At 37.4% G+C, this 20064-nt stretch overlaps 1 protein-coding gene across 1 annotated transcript; it reads left to right on the top strand.

Moving 5' to 3' along the window:
- The first annotated feature begins 218 nt into the window (after positions 1-218).
- On the top strand, positions 219-19283 carry LOC141490050 (acidic mammalian chitinase-like). The gene is made up of 11 exons (XM_074190322.1): positions 219-294; positions 4867-4896; positions 6818-7019; positions 9446-9502; positions 11947-12112; positions 13137-13261; positions 13397-13520; positions 15840-16025; positions 17527-17646; positions 17757-17898; positions 18936-19283. The coding sequence occupies exons 1-11, from the start codon at positions 270-272 to the stop codon at positions 19199-19201; spliced, it is 1443 nt and encodes a 480-aa protein (XP_074046423.1). The 5' UTR covers positions 219-269; the 3' UTR covers positions 19202-19283.
- Positions 19284-20064: the final 781 nt, after the last annotated feature.

Genomic DNA, 20064 nt, shown 5'->3' on the forward strand with positions numbered 1-20064 from the left:
GGAGTTACATAAACTGTTGCATAATAATTATGCTTATTAGTGTTGGCATCACTTTGGACAGTCTTGTCTTTAAAAGCAAAAATTATGATGTGGTGTTTCCTGATCAATAATGGAGTCTTAAACAGAGCTGAGCATTGTAAAAGTTAAAAATATAAACATTTACCTTGGAACTAGGAGTGATAAAAGAGCACCCAGGAAGTTCACTGGGTTGGAAAGATGGGGTATAAAAGGCAGGTGAAGTCAAACATTCATTCACCACTGAGGCGAAGATGGCTAAGTTCACTCTCCTCACTGGTAAGTGACTATCTAAACTTTCATATTTTACGACTCCTATTCTTCTGACTTTCCTATTAACTTATACCTTTAACTTTTTTTCCTATCTTATAATTGGAACTGAAACCTATGGGGTTGTTATATTCAACACAGTTCCCTCTTCCAACATGTAAGGGAAGGGAATTCTACTCCTGTCTATAGACTCTTTACCCCATAATCCCATTTTTGTCACAGGAAGCTGATTTTTTGTCAGATTTAGTCTGTCTTCCCCAAACAATGGATGTTCCCTACTCCTGAAGGACACAGATAAGTTGGTATGGTTACAAACCTGGCGGGGGTGGGGGAGAATGATAGCAAATCAAGCAACATACTGAGTTTAAAAAAAAAAACCAAGCTAAGAACTTTTCAAGAAGAAAAAGGTCTTCCTAAGGGGTATTGCTGTAAAGGGTAGCTCTTTAACAAGTAACTTGGGTCTTCTAGGAAAGCACTTTGAAGGAGAGTGGTTTCCCTTGGCCTCAGAGAGACCCAAACTTCAATGTGTGATCAGGTTCTAATGTAGTGTCTTCAACATCTTCATCTCAAAATCTTGTATTCAAGTAGGACGATATTTTCAGGGAATACAGAAAATTCAATAGTATTAAACAATAAGTCTCTGAGGTCCTAAGAGTCCTTGATGTCTGCTTTATCCTCTCAATATAAGACTAAAAGGCTTTTAAACCTGCTTTGGGCTAGCGCTCTATATGTATATTTTTTTCATTTGACAAATTGACCATCTTATCTCTCTCCCACCTCTCACCACTATTCCCACTGAAAAACCTGGAAAAAAGTGCTTGTAAAAATATCTCTAGTCAAACAAGCTACCTTTCTAGACTGATAATGTATTAAAAATATAAAAAGTCTTATTCTAGATCCCGAGTCCAACAATCGAAAGAGGTGCACACCTAAAATTCTCCAGTGCTCTCCGATGATCTGATTTTATCGATCAATTCAATTCATTTAGACTATGGGTATTAAAATTATCTAACCTATAATAAAAGAGATTGGAACAGAGATCTGAGCCAATGGCACTTCATTACAGAGTCTTTGGTCCCCTCTAATGAAGTAGACCTCAGATCTTCCTTATTATCTGAGATGTCCCTTCCTTACAGGGCCTTATTTTTATAGGGTTTCTCACCATTTATTAAACATTCTAAAGCAACTATACAATACAATATCCCATTGATTGGAATATGAAACATAAACTAAAATAAGCAAAAATGATATCAGTAGGGTCATAGGTTGGGTAAAGCATAGTGCATCTTTACTAAGTGGTGATAAAATGATCACTTTCTCATATTGGACAAGATAGAAAGGTCAGGTGGTACAAAAATGAAGTGGGGGACTTTCCAAAACATCAAGACATTCCACTCATGTTAGGTTTGGACATAGAATTTTAGCATAACAGGATGGACAGATCTTTGTCAGATTTATTTTGGTTGCACAAGTGAACCTTATAACTGGTTAAACAAGTAGAGAACATTACATTAAAGTTTGATGTCCACTATAAGAATCTATTTATCCCTATATAATTTATGTAGTATATCAAATTAATTGGAATAGAGTAGGGGTTCAAATGAATTATTTTTCACAAGACCACTATTTGTAGAATAGATAGCAAATTTATATTAACTTTTAACAACATTCAATCTCCTTTTTTTCTGATTCTTTGCTCAGCCACAAACACTTTCTTATTTAAGTAACTTTATCTTCTGATGTGGGTAAGTTAATCATGGAAAATGATTGGCATTATGTTGCTGTGCATAGTTCCCATTATTGATTAATTAATTGACACTCTGACTTATAGACTTATCTTTTGTGAGATTGGTTAAGGTAACCAAATTCACAAACTCTTAACTATTCAGTCAATTCATAATCCAAAAGCATTAATAAAGAATTTCATATGTGTTGGGCACTGAGGTAAGAGCTGGAGAAAGAAAAGAAGATAAAAATACAACTCTTGTCCTCAAGATTGTATTCTTGAGTCCTCATGATTTTCATTGCAAGCTTGGGACTCCACCTAGAAATAGTCCCTCTGTGAATTCCTGTTTGAATCAGTCAGCCAGTCTATATATCATACCTGTTAATAAACAGGAGATTGTGCCATTAGGCAATGCCAAATGCACAGTAAAAAAACAGTAAGTTCCATGAGAATCTAAAGGATGGATTACTAGATATTACCTTGTTCAAAGAAGGTTTCCTAGGGGAGAATAAACCTGAACTGAGTCTGGAAGGTTGGCTGACATTTGAACAGGTAGAGAGAAGTAAGAGTAGGCTTTTGAGACAAGGGAGAAAGTATGAGCAAAGGTATGAGGGTGGGAAAGTACAAAGTATGTTTGGAGAACAATTTTTACTGGAGAGCAGAGAGAGGAATTTTAATGAAAAATTCTGGCAACCAGAGAAAAGACCACAAGTGGCAAGTAACAACCAAAGGAAATATCAACCTCCATGTTACTGATAAGGACCTAGCCAGAGCATAGCTTTGGGAGAAGAATAAAAGGTAGTACCATCTATTAGCTTCTTCTTTTAGCGTACTCTTTTTGCCAAGTAAATACTAAGATCAGGAGTTTCCATCTGCCAAGGAAGTGCAATGGCCCTCTAAATTTTGATATCTCAAGACAAAGCCCTGGTTTCTTTGAGATAATTATGATTTTAGAAGAAAGGAGTAAGAAGAGATTACTTTGGAGAAGAAGCAGGCAGGAATTTATATCAGACACAAAAAGTGACATCATCAGGTCATAAATAATAATAAAAGAGACTACAATTTTCATTGTTAACCAATATTTTTTGGAAGTATATATATAGGGAGAGCTAGGTAGCACAGTGGATAGAATACCATCCCTGAAATCAGGGGAGGACCTGAGTTCAAATCTAACCTGATACTTAAAATTACCTAGCTGTGTGAACTTGAACAAGTCACTTAACCCCATTGCCTTACAAAATCAAAAAGAAAAGAAAGTAGATAGAGATTCCGTGCCATACTGTAGAATATTTGGGGACCCTCATGTCCCACATTTTGAGAACTAGAGATTTCTAGACAGTTTATCACAAAATCATGACTTGAAATTATTCTGAAGAATAGGTATGTGTATACAGTGCTTAGAATTCAACGCATTCAGCCTATGGAGGAAAGAGGATTCCCTTGACTCCAAGTTAGATGAAATGAGGCTAAATAATTTCATGTAGAGAACATTTTTTCATCTAAGAACTACTTTTCAAAGACTTGGTTGCTTATATGCTAAGGAAAACATGCTTTGACCCCAGCATGTAATATCCATAGAACAGACTCAATTAGCCTCTCTCTTATCAACTTTTGGAAACTTCCCCAAGAGAGAGTAAGCTGATCCCTTCATGGCATCACTGTCCTTTGAAGGGGTCACTTCATTGTATTCCTTTTATTATATAGAGTTGGGGGAAAATCTATTGATCTACTCATTAGTCACTTGAACTCCCGACTTAGATGCCTCATATGTAGGAGCCCTCCCAATAAGGATTGTGTCAGGAATATAGGAGTTGTAGACTAACCCCTGTACAGATCACAGACATGGGAAAGATCATCTTTCTCACTGGAGAATCAATGCTCTAAGAGAAACTTAATCCCTAAGTGACTTTCTTCCTTCTCTTTTCTTTCTGGGTCCTTTGCAAAGAATCTCTATGTATGATAATAGACTCTGAGGTTTAGAGTTAGAAAGAAACCTTAGCGCCCATCAAGTCCATTCCATTATTTTTACAGATGAGGAAAATGAGGGACAGAGAGGTTAAGTGATTTGTCTAACACAGTTACTAAGAATCTGAGATGGGATTTGAACCTAGGTCTTCCCCTCTTCAAGCTCATGCCTACCTACACCTTCATTTCTTCCTATTTTAATCTCATTATACATTCTTTCCTTCTGCTAAACACTTGATGCTTTTACTACCTATAGGATACAATTTCCCCTGGGCTTCAGTGTCTTCATCTATAAAATGAGGAAAAGGAATTGGGTCAGATGACCTGAAAAGTCATTTCTGCCTCTAGGATTATGATTTTATGGTGTTATCCTTCTGGAATAGAGATTCTTAACCTGGGCCCCAGGTTTTTTCTTTTTTTTTATATTTCAGTATTTTAAAAATATTTTTAATTTTTTTAATATTTCAGTATTTTGGGACATAAAATATTTTAAAAAAGATCTATATGTTTTACTAAATTATCAAAGGGGCCCATAACCCAAGAAGATAAAGAACCCCTGTTCTAGAATGTAGCACTTGTTTCATTTTTGTCCACGTACCCAGTGTCTAACACAGTGTCTTGAAATCAATAAATTAACAAGCATTAAGTGCCAATTGTTGTACTAGACATTGTATTAGGTAGTTTGTGATGACAATCCAAGCAGTGTGTGCTAAAGATTACTTAATGGTGACTTGTACAAGTATAATGAGCAATATATTAAATTACCTTGGGTATTCACAATATTTTTTTTGGTTATTGTTGAACAGTGTGCAAAGAACAAAAAAATGTTGAGAAAGTGCTTTATAAGCAGATAATTGTTAATTGACGTTGTGTTTTTTTTCCTTCTCTAGGTCTGGCCCTGGTGCTGCTTGCCCAGCTTGGTAAGTCATAGGCTCACTCACCTCTTTTCTGATATCATCATAGTCATCATACTCTCAAACATCTAAGTGCATAAAATTTATTTGTATCTTATACAGTATGAGCTCAGAGAAGACCACATTGTTGTAATAGCTGAATCTACTCAGAGCAGCCACTCTATTATACAAATCTTAAGGAGAGACAAAAATCATTTTGAGGATTGTCACCCCCAATAGCTCCCTTCTGTCAAATCACCCTAAGACATTACCCACATTCCCACTGAAGAATGATATACTCCCATGGAGACTTGTTTTCTCAGCTTTTTTTCAAAGGAGAATAATATAAGCCAAAGAGATTCTTATTGTTTAAGAAGCTTCTGGTCTGGAACCTTTCCTGTAAGATAATGATGTTTATTTCCCTTGGTTCACTATCTCTTCTACTTTAGTCCTCCTTTTATGGTTTTTAGTTTATCCTGGCATGGGGATCACCCCAAGTCCCTTAATTAAGTTCAGAAAGGTTCATCATTGAAATTGATAAATCTTTTTGATCACACTACCTCTCAAAAAACATCGATTAAAGTCATAGGCCAGTTGTGATCTATGAATATGGAAGGGAAATTCACATTGTGAAATTATAGCTTTTTGACATAATGACTCATAATAGGCTGTTATTTATCATTGACAAAGCACTTTCTTCACAATGTCTAGTAAATGTAATGGCATCCCCATTTTACAGATAAGACTGATGTTGAAGGAGATTAAATGTTGCCCGAAGTCACACAGCTAGTAAATGTCTGAGTAGGGTTTTGAATCCAGGTCCCTTAATTCTGATCATGATTTTTCCTCCCTTTATTTTGCTTTGATTAAGATTTTCATAAAAATCTTGTTCTGGACAGTTAACACATCAGAGCAAGCTAAGCTAGGACAAACTAAGAGAGGAAGGTACAGAGCTTGGAACTCATTTGTAAGACTATTGACACCCCCAAAGACCAAATACAAAGAGATTGACTTGCCCAAAACTTTACTGGGATTTTGTGATGGAGATATCTGAGGAACAGCTCCAGCCTACATTCCCAGGACTGTTACAGGGTGTTCCTCTGCACACACATCATGCTCCAGATAAGTTGACTGTTTCCTACATAGAATTCCATTTCCCATCTCTGTCCTGTCTTGATGCAGGCAAGTATCCCATGATCAGATGTTCTCTCTACTTACCTTCAGCCATTGAAATTCAAAAGCAATAAATTGTGCAGGGGATAGAGCACAAACCCTAGAATTAGAAGACCCTGACTTCAAATCTGACTTTAAACACTACTATAGATTTTGGGCAAGTCACTTAAACTTGATTATCTCTCTAAAAAAAGAAAGGAAAGAAAGAAATCTTTAAGCAACAAGATGACAGGGCTTATGAAACATAGGACTTTGATTCATGAAGATATGAAACTCCTGCCTGGGACACTTATTAACTTTATAGCCATAGGCAAGTTATTTACATTCTCAGCCTTAGTTTACCTTTCTGCAATTGGAGATAATACTATTTGGGTTGTTGTGAGGGTCAGATAAGATAAATCATATAAAAACTGCTTCTTATACTCAAAGCTAATTAAATTTATAATTTTTCAAAGCTCAACTTAAATCCTACATCTTACAGGAGATCTATCCTGATCACCCTTTTACTCCACCATTCTCATTTATTTGTACTCTGTTTTACCCCTGAAATTACTTCATATCTGATTCGGGTTTATATAACTTACTTGTGTGTATGGTGTTTTCTCCCAATAGAATGTAGGCTTCTTGAGGGCAAGCACTATTTCATTTTTATCATTGTATTGCCAGTGCCTGTACATAGTAGATACTTAGTAGATGCTTATTGAATGGATCAATGAATTAATGAGGACCCTCTGCTGCTGCCCTCATCATCATATCTGTTCCTTGCTGCCAACAGGTTCTGCTTACCATCTGACATGTTACTTCTCCAACTGGGCCCAGTACAGACCAGGCTTGGGGCGCTTCATGCCTGAGAACATCGACCCCTGTCTCTGTACTCACTTGATCTATGCTTTTGCGGGAATGAGTAACAATCAGATCACCACCATCGAATGGAATGATGAGACCCTCTACAAATCCTTCAATGGTTTGAAAAACAAGTAAGGTGGAAGAAAAAGCTAGGCTATTGACACTGGGCTAGAATCCTCTAGGCTAGTCAAATGATGGTCAGTCAATAAGTCAATAACCAATCAATCAATAATCAATCAATGTACTAAGTTGTGGAGACACAAAATGAGTCAAAAGATGATCCAGGCCCTCGAGGAGCTTATCTTCATATGACTCTAAGACACTCTTTCCATAGCAAAGGTAAACCCAACTTACTTGGTATTCAGAATTAGAGATATTTGAGGTCCATGCAAGTCACATGGATTTTTGATATAGTCATTAGTTTTGAGCCTGACACGGAGAGCAATTTTTTTCTCTAGGAGATTGTTTTCTATCCAGATCATTAAAGACTTGTTCACATCAACTGGTCAGTGAAAGTATCCCATCTAGTCCATTATCTTCTTTGGAGATTATAAAGATGTGTTTTTTAAAATTACTTTTCTGTTCAAACTATTTATTTTTTAGGGAAAAGAGGAGAGTAGTATTAGAGTAGCAATCTTCACTGTAGAGTAGCAATCAATTGATTGAGGAACCTTGATTAAACACTATATGTCAGTGCTGGGGTTATAAAAACAAAAAAATGAAACAATCCTCATAGGAACTTTCATTCTAACAATAATGAGAAGATAATGAATAAAGGAAAATATTTCAGTATTTACTGAAACAAAAAGCAGTCTCTCTGAGGAGGGTAGAAGCTGATGTATGGCCCAGTTTATAAATGATATTTAATAGAAACTGAAAGATTCATAAACAGCAATCATTGAGCATCAAGGATGAATCAAAGATCCAATCTTAGGAATTATCTATGCTAACAGTTTGATTATCCAGATATCTATATCTGGGGGAACTGGGAATAATAGTATTAAAAGGAAATTTCAGGAACAATGATGCATTTAATGTTTAAGATATGGAAAGACCAAATAGGAAAAAGACAAGCTGGAGAGTGAAAAAAGCTGATGGCAATGATTTAGATCCCATTGCAGGTTATTAGCTGGGATAGAGGTATCAAACAAGAAATCCATAATATTCCCAAGAGCCGTCCAAACCTGATTAAAATGTATTTGGGGAAAAAATTAACAAATTAAGTAAAAATAACATAAAACATAGCTAACATTACATTTTAAAACTGAGTCAAAATGCAGCCCACTGGGATCCTTACCACAATGAATTATACAATAACGAACCCTTATCTGAGTTTAGTACTCTTATTTACATTTGAGTTTGTCCCCAATGAGTTAGTACACTTATGGTGAACATGCCTACTCAAGGTGGCTAACTCAGTGTCATATTTCACCCAAGTCTTTGTATCTTTGCAAGAAATGGAAGAGGTAGAATATAAAGAAAGATTAAGATTAAATAAAATAAAAATGGATAAATTTTATTTATAATGATCTGGAAGGAATTTTCTGTCCCTAAACATTCTATATTGAAAAAAAATTCTTGATTTTTTTTCAAACTTATCTCTTCCTGAAATGAGTTACTTAATTTCTGTTATTATCTAAATAAAGAGTTCTACTTTTAGAGAAAAGCACCTCTTCCATCATATATCTGAACCTCTGATCTCTTTGCCTGGAAAGAATCTGTTAGCTGAAGTGGTACCACTATCTCTTTGGTAACAGATATTGGAATTTCATGAGACTTATATAAGGGAATGAGGACCAAGATTTTATATATCAAGGTCTTTAACACTTAATGTTTGGCCCTGGGCAAGTCATTGAACCACTCTGAATCTCAGTTCCTTCTCTTGTAAAAGGGAGATAACAATACTTATATAGGGGAGTGACTTGCCCAATATCACACAACTCCAAAGTATCTGAGGCTAGATTGGAATGTGGGAAGAGATGTTTTCCTGACTTTAGGCCCAGCATTCTATGAAATAAGGCACTATCTAGCTGCCTGCAGCAGTTGGATTGGTTGATCTCAAAGGTGCCTTCAAACCACAAATGCCAGGAGGAAATAATTTCTGTTGGGCATGCCTCATAATTTAATTTATTCAGACAAAGGTGAAAAATCAAAGAACCTGAGAAGCTATCAGTTCTAATAACTGGGAGGTGGTTCAACTAAAGAGCCATCCAACTTGTTTTCCATGCTAAATTTTCCTCTCATGGAATAGAAGCCATACCGTTTTCTAATGAGATAGCTAAATTTGTAAATTAGGTACATGGCAGGTAAACAAAGATGCTGAGAGTGCCTTTTGTTTTCACAAATGAACACTGCCTTCTTACTCTCAAATGACTGGAAGATTCTGACCATGTTAACTCCTCAAGGAACATGGACAACCTAAAAAAAGCCCTTTGGCACCCCATCAGTTCAATTCCAAAGACCTTTCTACTGAACTAGTCTCCCTCGCCATGAGAAATTATTTCAATAAGTAAGTACATGTATGAGTTAATATTTCCTCTTACTTACATTTCTATAGGAACAGTGAACTGAAGACTCTCCTGGCAATTGGAGGCTGGAACTTTGGAACTGCCCCGTAAGTCTTTCCTTAAGATTGATATCATAATTGACTTAGAAGGACTTAAGAATCTTTTTTTTGTAAGTGGCAACAAAAAGCAAAAGAACATAAAATCCAGTTTCTCCTTTCCTTAAGGAATTATACAGTATAAGACTGACTCTATGACTGAGTTTTAAAAATCAAGATAAAATAGACATGTGTGAAGAATAATTATAGCTGGGAATCATGGTGATTATTTGGGAGACTGAGGCTGGCAGTTTGCATCTGCTGGAGAGTCCTGAAGTACAGCATGCTAAGTCTGTCAGGAATCAGTCTGGCATATGGCAATCCCCCTTGGAATGGAAGTTTGACTAATTAAGGGCAAATCTACCTGGATAAGAAATGGAGCAGATCAAAATTCCTGGATAGATTAGAGGGATGGAGATCCATGAGTATCCCTTATGCTTCCAGCCAAGGTAAGATAGAGAGAGTGTCTTTTTTTTCTTCAGAATAATATTGATAGAATTTTTCCCCTGGAGCATAATTCAATATATAGAGGTTCTTCCTTGGGTTTTATTCAATGGTGCTTTTATCAGCATGGGTGATGGGAGACCCTGTACCAATCCCAGCAATGTGAGCTTCTAAAAATTCTCAAACCTTGTTGTGCCTTGGATCCCTCTACTGAAAAATGAAGGGTCTGGATCAGATCAAGGATTCTTCACTCTTTTTTGTGCCCTCTGGTAGTCTGGGAAAGTCTATAAATCTCTTCTCAAAAGAATACTTTAAAACACACAAATGTACAGAGGATTGTCAAGGATGCCGATTATATTGAAATACAATTATCAAAATCTTTTTAAAATCAAGTTCATGATCCCCTTTCCCCAGAGAATATGTCAGTGATAATCTTTAAGAGTCCTTCTAGCTTCAACAATCTATAATTATTGAAGTACAAAAGGGACTGTGGCTGGCTCAAATTATATCTGGTGTGTTCTAGTCATTTTAAAATAACATATTTGGGGCTGTACATGACTTAACATGATATGTTATGACATGATATGACAAGAATGAGGAGTACAATGAAGTAAAAGAAAAATCAAGGTCTGTTACAGAAGAATGAATAAAAGGAGCTCATTCAAAAGAGGGCAGTCAGGATGAGGGAGGGCTCCTAGACTGTGCCATATAAAGATCTATTGATAAATAATTGTTCGTATATAGCCCGAAGAAGAGATTATTTGATATGATATGATAATCACCTTCCAATAGGAAGAGAGAAAAATTTTGGTTTCACCTAAGGAAAAATGAGGGTTGTACAAAAATAGAATGATTTACCTCAAGGGTTAATGATTTTCTCATCATTTGGAAGCAGTCAAGTGAGTGGATGAATGATTTCTTACTGAGAATGGAATAGAAAGGATGACTGTTCAGAAGGGGTAACATTAGATGGCCTCTGAGGAATATCCCAATTTTCAGATTTTATTATTCTAAGGATCTAGGTATAAGATAATATCCTTGGAATGAACCCTGAGGATGTGGTATAGATGTGTTTAGGTGGTGATAATTAGATTATAAAGGCCCAATATTTAATGAGAGGGTCACTATACCTCCAATTAGTTGAGGAACTTAGGAATTGTTTAAATGACAGTGGAGAGTGATGAGTTAGGGCCAGGAGGAATTTATTAGCACCAAATACACCTTGGATAAAAGAACAAAGGTAGGAGGGGAAGTATTACAGAAAACAGCCATTCTGTTGATAGGGTCAAATATAGTAGAGATTATAGGTGCAGAGTTAGGAGAAACCAAGAGAAATGAATTGGTCAGGACTGTGGTGAATCTTAAAAGTTTTCAAGCAAATTGTGGAGAATTTGAACTTGCTGAGCCATAGTCAAAAACACAGCCACAATGGTTTATCCAAGAGAATCATTTGAAGGATCCCATTGTAGGAGAAGAGATCAGGAAAAAAAAAGAGGGAAACAAAACAAAAACCAAGAGGGAAAGTAGGGTCTGGAAAAGAAGAGTGACTAAGGGAAACAAGAAAGGAGTTAGTTTCTAAAATGTTGAGAAAAGAAAAGCAGTAAGACTTTGGGAAAAGAGAAGAAAGAAAATGTAAATGACAAAGATAGTGATGATAGAAAACAATTACAGACTGAAAGCCAAATGTACTTGCTGCTTTCATGAAGTCCATGAGTTTTACATTTTTTCTATTGGGAAAACTATCCTTAGATGGAGACATGAAAACAGATGATAGGCAAATTTGACTCTGAGGCAGTAGTCTGCTAATCCCTGATCTAGACATTTTGAACTTGAGAATCATGGCCAACACACTGTGATTGCATGGCAGAGAAATACAATGGAGTGAACTGGAAATGAGCATAAGTCTGAGAAGTTTTATCAACAGAGCTTTATAGGTTCCTCAGAAAGGTGAAGAAGATGAGTGATATCTGCAAATGAATTTGCTGACTTCATCTTCTTTCTGTCTCCTACAGATTCACCACCATGGTTTCCACTCCTGCGAACCGCCAGACTTTCATCAACTCGGTCATCAGATTCCTGCGCCAGCATGAATTTGATGGATTGGACTTTGATTGGGAGTACCCTGGCTCTCGTGGCAGCCCTCCTCAGGACAAGAACCTCTTCACTGTCTTGGTCAAAGTAAGTTGGACACCTTTGAGTATGATTGAGAAGCATATAGCCAATACCAGTAAGGCAATGCAGAGAATGTAAGTTCCTTGACTCTAAATTGACCTTGTCTTTTCTATCATCCAATCATTCAACTTCCAAGTACTATGGATTTCACCTCAACAACTTCTCTAACATCCTGCCCCTTTATTCTACTCAATACCACAAGCATCCTGATTTAGACTCTTAAAACCTCTTGCCTGTATTATTACAATACATTCTTATTTGATTTCCCTACCTCCAAGGTCTCCCTCATTTAAACTAATATTTGCACACCAAAACACTCTCTTACTCAATAAACTTCAGTGATTCCCTATTACCTATAGGCAAAAATGCTAACTCCTCTGTTTGGCATTTAAATGTCTTCACAATCTGTCTCCAAATTATTTTTTTCCATGCTGGTTACATATAACTTCTCTTCTCTATTACATTCCATCTTCCATTTCTATGCCATTGACAAGGAACACACTCTGCCTCTTTGTCACCATATCTTAATATTCCTGGCGTTCTTAAAGTTTCAGCTTAAGTACCAATACTTCAAGAGGTCTTTCCTGATTTCCTCAGTTGTGAATGCTTCTCCCAATCTTGCTTTGTATTTCTCTCACATATATTTTATATTTACTTAACTATATGTTCTACTACCACCATACACATAACACTTTACCACCATATATAGAATGTAAGCTTCTTGAGATCAGGGACTATTTAATTTTATTTCTGTTTGTTTTGGTTTTGGTGGGGTTTTTATTTTATTTTTGTTTTTATCCTTGGTGATTAAGACTTGATAAATCCTTAAGGTCTGAGGCCCCTTGTAAACAATCAAGCAAAAATATTTTATGAAACTAGTACCTTCTTACCTGTCATCAAACTGGATTCCAATCCTATGAACTGAATTGAATCAGTAAACAATGAAACAGCATCAATGAAAGATCCTGGTTGAGTACAGAGCTTCCAGAGAAGTCTGACTCTGGGCTTCTGTCCATTTGTTCTCCCATAGGAAATGCGAGAAGCCTTTGAACAGGAAGCCAGACAGATTGGCAAACCCAGACTGATGGTCACTGCTGCTGTAGCTGCTGGTATCTCCACCATTGAGTCTGGCTATGACATCCCCCAGCTCTCTCAGTGAGTACTGTGGTTGGTCCTCCAAATATCTCTAGTCATTTCTGTTGAGAAAGCCAATCCTCAGTCCATCATATTCCTCAGAACAGGTAGAAAACAATGACCAGAGTTTGATTTTGATCCTGTTCTTCTTTCCAGGTATTTGGACTTCATCCATGTCATGACCTATGATCTCCATGGCTCTTGGGAGGGCTACACTGGAGAGAACAGCCCCCTTTACAAAAACCCCAAGGATACTGGTGATAATGCCTACCTCAATGTGGTGAGTCCCCTAAACACCATGAGAGCTACAGAGAACTGAAATGGTCATTCTGAAATACATCAAGATCACAAATATAACTGAGAGATGTCATTACATTCCACCTGTTTTATTAAGTGTCTACTATGTGTAAGGAACTTTAGTAACCTCTCAGGGTAGAACATCAAAAGCACAGCTTTGAAGAAATTATGATAATGATAATGATAATGATGTTAACATTTCTATAAGCAAGTTAGCAATTGCAAAGTGCTTTACAGATATTTTCTCATTTGATTCTCACAACATCTCTGTGAGGACAACACTATTATTGTCCTCATTTTATAGATATGTAAAACAATGATCAGAAGCAAAGATCAAAAAAGGTAAAAAGGACCGCATGGGTCTCAAAACTTGTAAATGTCTTAAGGGAGATCAGAATTCAAGTATTCCTTTCTCCAAACCCAGAACACCACCTGGCTGCCATATCATAGGCAAAATCACAAAACAAGGCTTCAAAATAATGTAGATTGTTCTAGGAGACAAATAGATGTTTAAGAGAAAGTTCTATTATGATCACAGATGGAGGTTTCTGAATAAGGTTAACAGATGAGGTGGCAGCTGAGTGAACCTTTGAAAAAAACAAGAAGTGCCAATGAATAGAGCTGAAAAAGAAGCCAGTGTCTTCCCTCAAGGAAGCTAACACCTCATATGGTTGGGGAGAGAGTGAATCTCCAAAATGTGTATAAATCAATGATGCAAGATAAAATGTGATTTAGAAGAGTCTGACACAAGGAGCTTAATACATACTTATTGTCTGAACAATATTAGTCAAGGAGAGTCTAGAAAGTATCTTCTAGCCAACAAGGGAAACTGCTGCATAGAAACAAAAAGAGGAGGAAAAAATAGTTAAATACTGCAGATTATCTGAAATGATAACTATATGAAGAGAATGACATAATATGAGAGTTGGAACCAATGTGGATTTTATCTATTAGACTATGAAGAGCTGTGTTTAGAATCGGACATTATAAATTATTTTACTATATTCATGAAGAATGCATGAGAGAGGGGTGAGGCTGGAAGCAAGGAGACTAGTTAGAAGGGAATGTGTTCATACAAACTAGATGACTTGATCCATGGTGGCTTAAACAGAATAAGTGGAGAATAGAGGATAAACAAAAGATAGTGCTGAGTTAAATTAGTACGAATTTGCCATTAGTTAGATGGCAAGGGAATGGACTAGGGACGGGAAAAGGGAAACAACAATAACAAATAACAACACTAGGATTTCAATCAAGAGAATTTGGGATACTGAGGGGGATGGCTTCATCAAAAATAATTGTTAATGACTTTTCTTATATTTATTATTAAAAATAATCTAATTTCTTTTGATGTTGACAACTTGGTGAGCTAAATTCTGTTATATTAGAGATAAGAAAATAGAGGCAGAGATTAAATTATTTACACAGAAATACACAATGAGGAAGTATTTGATATAAAATTCCTGATTTCAGGTCCAGAGGTTGATTCACTGTCTCTAGTAGGAAATTAATTAATTCACAAATCTTTAAGAATATTCTGATAGCCTTATCAGAATATGAGAGGGTGACCTAATAGATCAGTTAAATTCCTGAGGGGAGTTAATGACTAGTACATTCTCTTAGCAATTAGGGATCAAACATTTAGAAACAAGATAGTGTGCTAAATACTAAGGAAGAGCTAATGATAAGAAAATCATGTTGAGTGTCACCATTCTTAGGCTAACAATCTCACAGGAAAGACATGGCATTTCTTGTTATTGTTGAGTTGTTTCATTTGTGTCCCACTCTTAGTTTTTGGTGTTTTTTGCAAGGCAAGGGGGTTAAGTGGCTTGCCCAAGGCCACATGGCTAGGTAATTATTAAGTGTCTGAGGCCGGATTTGAACTCAGGTACTCCTGACTCCAAGGCCAGTGCTCTATCCACTGCAACACCTAGCCGCCCCTTGTGTCCCACTCTTCTTGAGATTTTCTTGGCATAGGAAGTGGAGTGGGTTGTTATTTCCTTCTCCAACTCATACTACAGATGAGGAAACTGAGGCAAACAGGATTAAGTGACTTGCCTATGGTCACAGAGCTAGAAAGAATCCAAGATCTCTTTTGAACTTAGGTTTTCCTATCTCCAGGTTCTATTTACTGTTCCACCTGACTGACCTTAGACAGAAATAACTAGCATATTAAATCGAAAAATACATAACAGAAATGCATAGGGTCAGAAGACCACATGAGGGCATACTGGGGAGGTAGGGAGAGATGGAGGAGGAAAGAGAGATAGTCCCAGGACTATCTAATGTGCCTCTCTTCCAGGATTATGCCATGAACTACTGGAAAAACCATGGAGCAGCCACTGAAAAGCTCATTGTTGGATTCCCAACCTATGGACATAATTTCATGCTGAGTAACCCCTCCAACCACGGCATCGGTGCACCCACCACTGGCCCCGGCCCTGCTGGACCCTACACCAGGCAGGCTGGATTCTGGGCTTACTATGAGGTATGTAGCTAGAAAACTGTTTAAAGATGATAAATGATTGTTTGTGATTTCTCCTCATAGATAAAAATACAAAGGTGACATTTTCCCCCCAGCAATGTTTGGTTTTTTTCTCTGTTAAATTTGATTAATATTTGGAACTGGAATGTTTGATTTTATTACAAAGGGGTTATTCACAGGAAGACTTCAACCAAAGTCCTAGTCTGATTTGTTGCCATGCCGTGATGTTGACAGCAGATTCTCCAAACTATGACAGTAGAGAACAAATTTTGGTGGCTTCTGTCTATTTAGAAAGACTTTCAGTCTGGCTCCAATAATGTTCTATTTATTCAGAACCAGTGCATTCAGATTTTGAGTAGTGGACTGGCCAATGAGCAATGACAACTTTGGGCCACAGCAGTAATGAAACTCCATTTAAGGAATGGAAGGGTTGTCATCTGCATCGGAAGAAGTAGTATTGATGTAAGTGATATCAGAGATTCTTGAAGTACATGTTTCAGATCAGAGGTCAGAAGTAGGTGACTATTTGTCGATTTAAGTTGGAATTTGTTAGAGTTTTCTGCAGCCCACACTTGGAGACCTGGGGTAAGCAGCTACTGTACATAGCACAGGGCCTCCCTGCATCTAGAGAAGGGCAGCTCTTCCTTCCAATGCAGCTTAATCATGCAATAAGCAAATCTTACAGTTGAAAGGGATGTGTTCATCATCTAAGACAAGACCCTCACTTTAAACTTCCCATCATCCTTTTAATTATTGAAAACAAATAGCTAAAAAGGATCAGGATTTAGAATTCCAATATTTGTTAAGTAAACTCACAGAGAGGTTTATGTGTTTTCCATTTGAAATTGTTTACATTAATTCACACTATAATATACTGCTTATCCCCAAAGACTGAATCTCTCCTTCTTCATCTCCACCTGCTAGCATTCCTGTCTCCTTTCAAGTCTCAGACTTAGCTGAGAGGAGTTAATGACTCCTGCAAATAAGCCTTTTCTAGTCCCTATTCTTAGGGATTTCTCCTTGGGATTATTTACAATTTATCCTATCTATATTCTGCTTTTATGTAGTTCCTTGAACACTGACTCCCAATAAGTGGGTGAGCTTTTTGAGATCAAAATCTAAATTATACCCTACCTTTTTCCTCAACTCTTAACATACCCCTAGAACATAATGGAAACACAATGATTGTTGAGTGACTAAATGAATCCTTTCTGTTATATAAATAAAAATGCTCATGTTTTTGTTTGGCACATTCTTAATAATTATTTAAAATAATTTTTAAAATTTATACTCAATGTCCTTCCTGAAAAGGTTTTGCAAGGTCCTGGGATTAAGTGACTTGATCAGGGTCACACAGCTCGGTAATTATTATGTGTCTGACACTAAATTTGAACTCAGTTCTTCCTGACTCCAGGACTGCGTGCTCTATCCACTGGGCCACCTATCCCCTTTCTTTCCTGAAAACTTTTGTCGACCTTTTGAGCTCATCATTTTCTTTTCTCAGATCTGCCCCTTCCTGAAAGAGGGTGCTACTCAGGCATGGGAAGCATCTGAGGAGGTCCCCTATGCTTACAAAGGAAATGAGTGGATTGGCTATGACAACCCCAAGAGCTTCCAAATCAAGGTAGGGTAATTCTCTGGGTTTCCTTGAATCAGTCCATTCCAATTTATATCCCCAAACCTTGAAAGAGTCCAAGACTGGGCCTAGAGTATACATAACTCCTGCCTCCACAGGCTGAGTGGCTAAAGAGGAATAACTTTGGAGGAGCCATGGTCTGGGCCATTGATCTGGATGACTTCACTGGGAATTTCTGTAACCAAGGAACATACCCCCTGATCCGCACCTTGAAGAGAACCCTGGGTCTGGAGAATGCAAGTGAGTGGAATTTGGCAATATATACTTTCCTTTTCCCTTCCTCATCACTTGGTTTTAAAAAAAGAATACTGAGGAAAGGAGTTTATTCCAGTCCCTGGAATTTGAAAGTATTGGGAAAGAGAGGAACTCAAACAAAAACTTGTAATATTTGATTGTTTTACAACTGAGAAATGGACCACTTAGTCCCCAGAGTCTCAGAATATCTGGACATTTTGAAATACAGTCAAATTATGATTTTCCAAGTCTTTGTTCAATTCAGAATTAAGGGAAAGCCCTGAGTCACCAAATGATTGCCAAGTCAATCAGAGTAGCATATCAGAGACAGTCCCATGCCATCCAGCACTAATCTATTTATTCATACAAAGTATAAAAAAGAATATTTTCTTGCACAAGAAAATAGAGCTCGATAATAGAGTGAAATGCATCTTACATGCCAGGTCTGGTAATTCAACTAGATCTAGAAGGAATTTTTTGAGAATGTACATTTACAATCACACTAATCCCCTGACTCTGGGAGTGTGTCCTGGATCCTACAGGAAAAAATCCTACTGGAAAAAAATCCTACTGGTCCTAGAAGGAAAAAAAATGTGTGAATGACTGATGGTTATCAAGAGACATGAGCTAAGTTTTGTGGAAATAGGGAATTTCTAGACCAGTTGAGATAACTCAGAGATACTGTAATTTAAATTACAGTGCAAGCAGTTTCGTCTTTGGCAGGATTTTATTGAATGGTGAATATTTGGTTTGGATTATAAATTTCTTGAGTTCTAGGAGAGAGAAGTCACTGAGGTTTAGAGTGGTCAAGGAAGGCTTCATGTAAAAATGGGAACTAAACAAGACCTTGAAGAATGTGTCAGAGTTGGATCAGCCAGGTCAACATGGGAACATGAGAAGAGAATGGCCAACCAGTGGGGAATGACCACGCAGAGACCTGGAGGGAGGAACCAGAAACAGGACTCTGAGAGGGAGCCCCTTTACTTCTGGCATCTCAGACCATGGGTAGGGAGAACTAATGGCTTAATTTCATTTCTTCCCAGGTTGCAAGGCCCCTGCTGAGCCCATCGGTCCCATTGGCGGTGGTGGCAGCAGTAGCAGTGGTGGCAGCGGTAGCAGCGGTGGCAGCAGCAGCTCTGGAGGCAGTTCCGGTGGTAGTGGATTCTGTGCCAATAGGGCCAGTGGCCTTTATCCTGTCCCTGGTAACAAGAACTCCTTCTACAACTGTGTGAATGGACAGACCTATGAGCAACACTGCCAGGCAGGTCTTGTCTTTGATACTGCATGTACCTGTTGTAACTGGCCATGAATTCACAGAGTTCAGGTCACCCAAGTTGTCCTCAGAAATATGCAATAAAATAGTGAACATCAATGTCCTATGATCTCCGTTTCTTTGCCGAATCTTCCATAGCTTTGGATCTCAAAACCACTTTTTCATCAACTACACTTAGAATGGGAAAGAACCTTAGAAGTCATCAAAACTAACTTCTTGTTATGGCCATGACAATCACCTGGACAGTCAGCTTCCTTTACTTAGTGACCTAAAGGACATTGGCTACTACTCTGACTTTCTATTGCTGATCAGAGAGAAAGGAGGAACCCCCAAAGTCACTCACCTGGATAAAGGTCAAGGTAGCTCAATCTGAGTTTGGTTGTCATCAGCAGCCAACATTTCTAGTAGCCTGATGATCTAGACTTATGACTTGGTTCCTGATCCCTGTTCACAAATAGAACCAAACATCAGATTTTTTCACAATATTGCAACATTAGGAGGTTTATAACAAACTATTTATTCTAACGTGAGGCAGAACAACAATAAAAATCCCCTGTACTTCCAAAAAGTTTTTCAGGACTTAAAGTGAAAGGACACCCACCATCCTTTGCTCTTTTGTTGTGTTTCAGCTGTAACTGAAAAGAGTTTCTTTGGAAAAGATATTGGAGTAGTTTACCATTCATTCTTCAGCTTGTTTTACAGATAAGTAATCTGAGGCAAACTGGGTTAAGTGACTTGCACAGGGTCAAAGCTAGATTTGAACTCTTGTAGAGAAGTCTTCCTAACTCCAGTTCTGACTCTTTAGCTGCCCTGTAAATAATCTTATTTAATTTCCACTACTGGAAAGAATTTTATTTTATTTTTGAATAATTCTAATTATTAGAACATCTTTGCTTATA

Source organism: Macrotis lagotis, chromosome 5 (genome assembly GCF_037893015.1).
Source record: "Macrotis lagotis isolate mMagLag1 chromosome 5, bilby.v1.9.chrom.fasta, whole genome shotgun sequence".
In the NCBI taxonomy this organism is placed as follows: domain Eukaryota; kingdom Metazoa; phylum Chordata; class Mammalia; order Peramelemorphia; family Peramelidae; genus Macrotis; species Macrotis lagotis.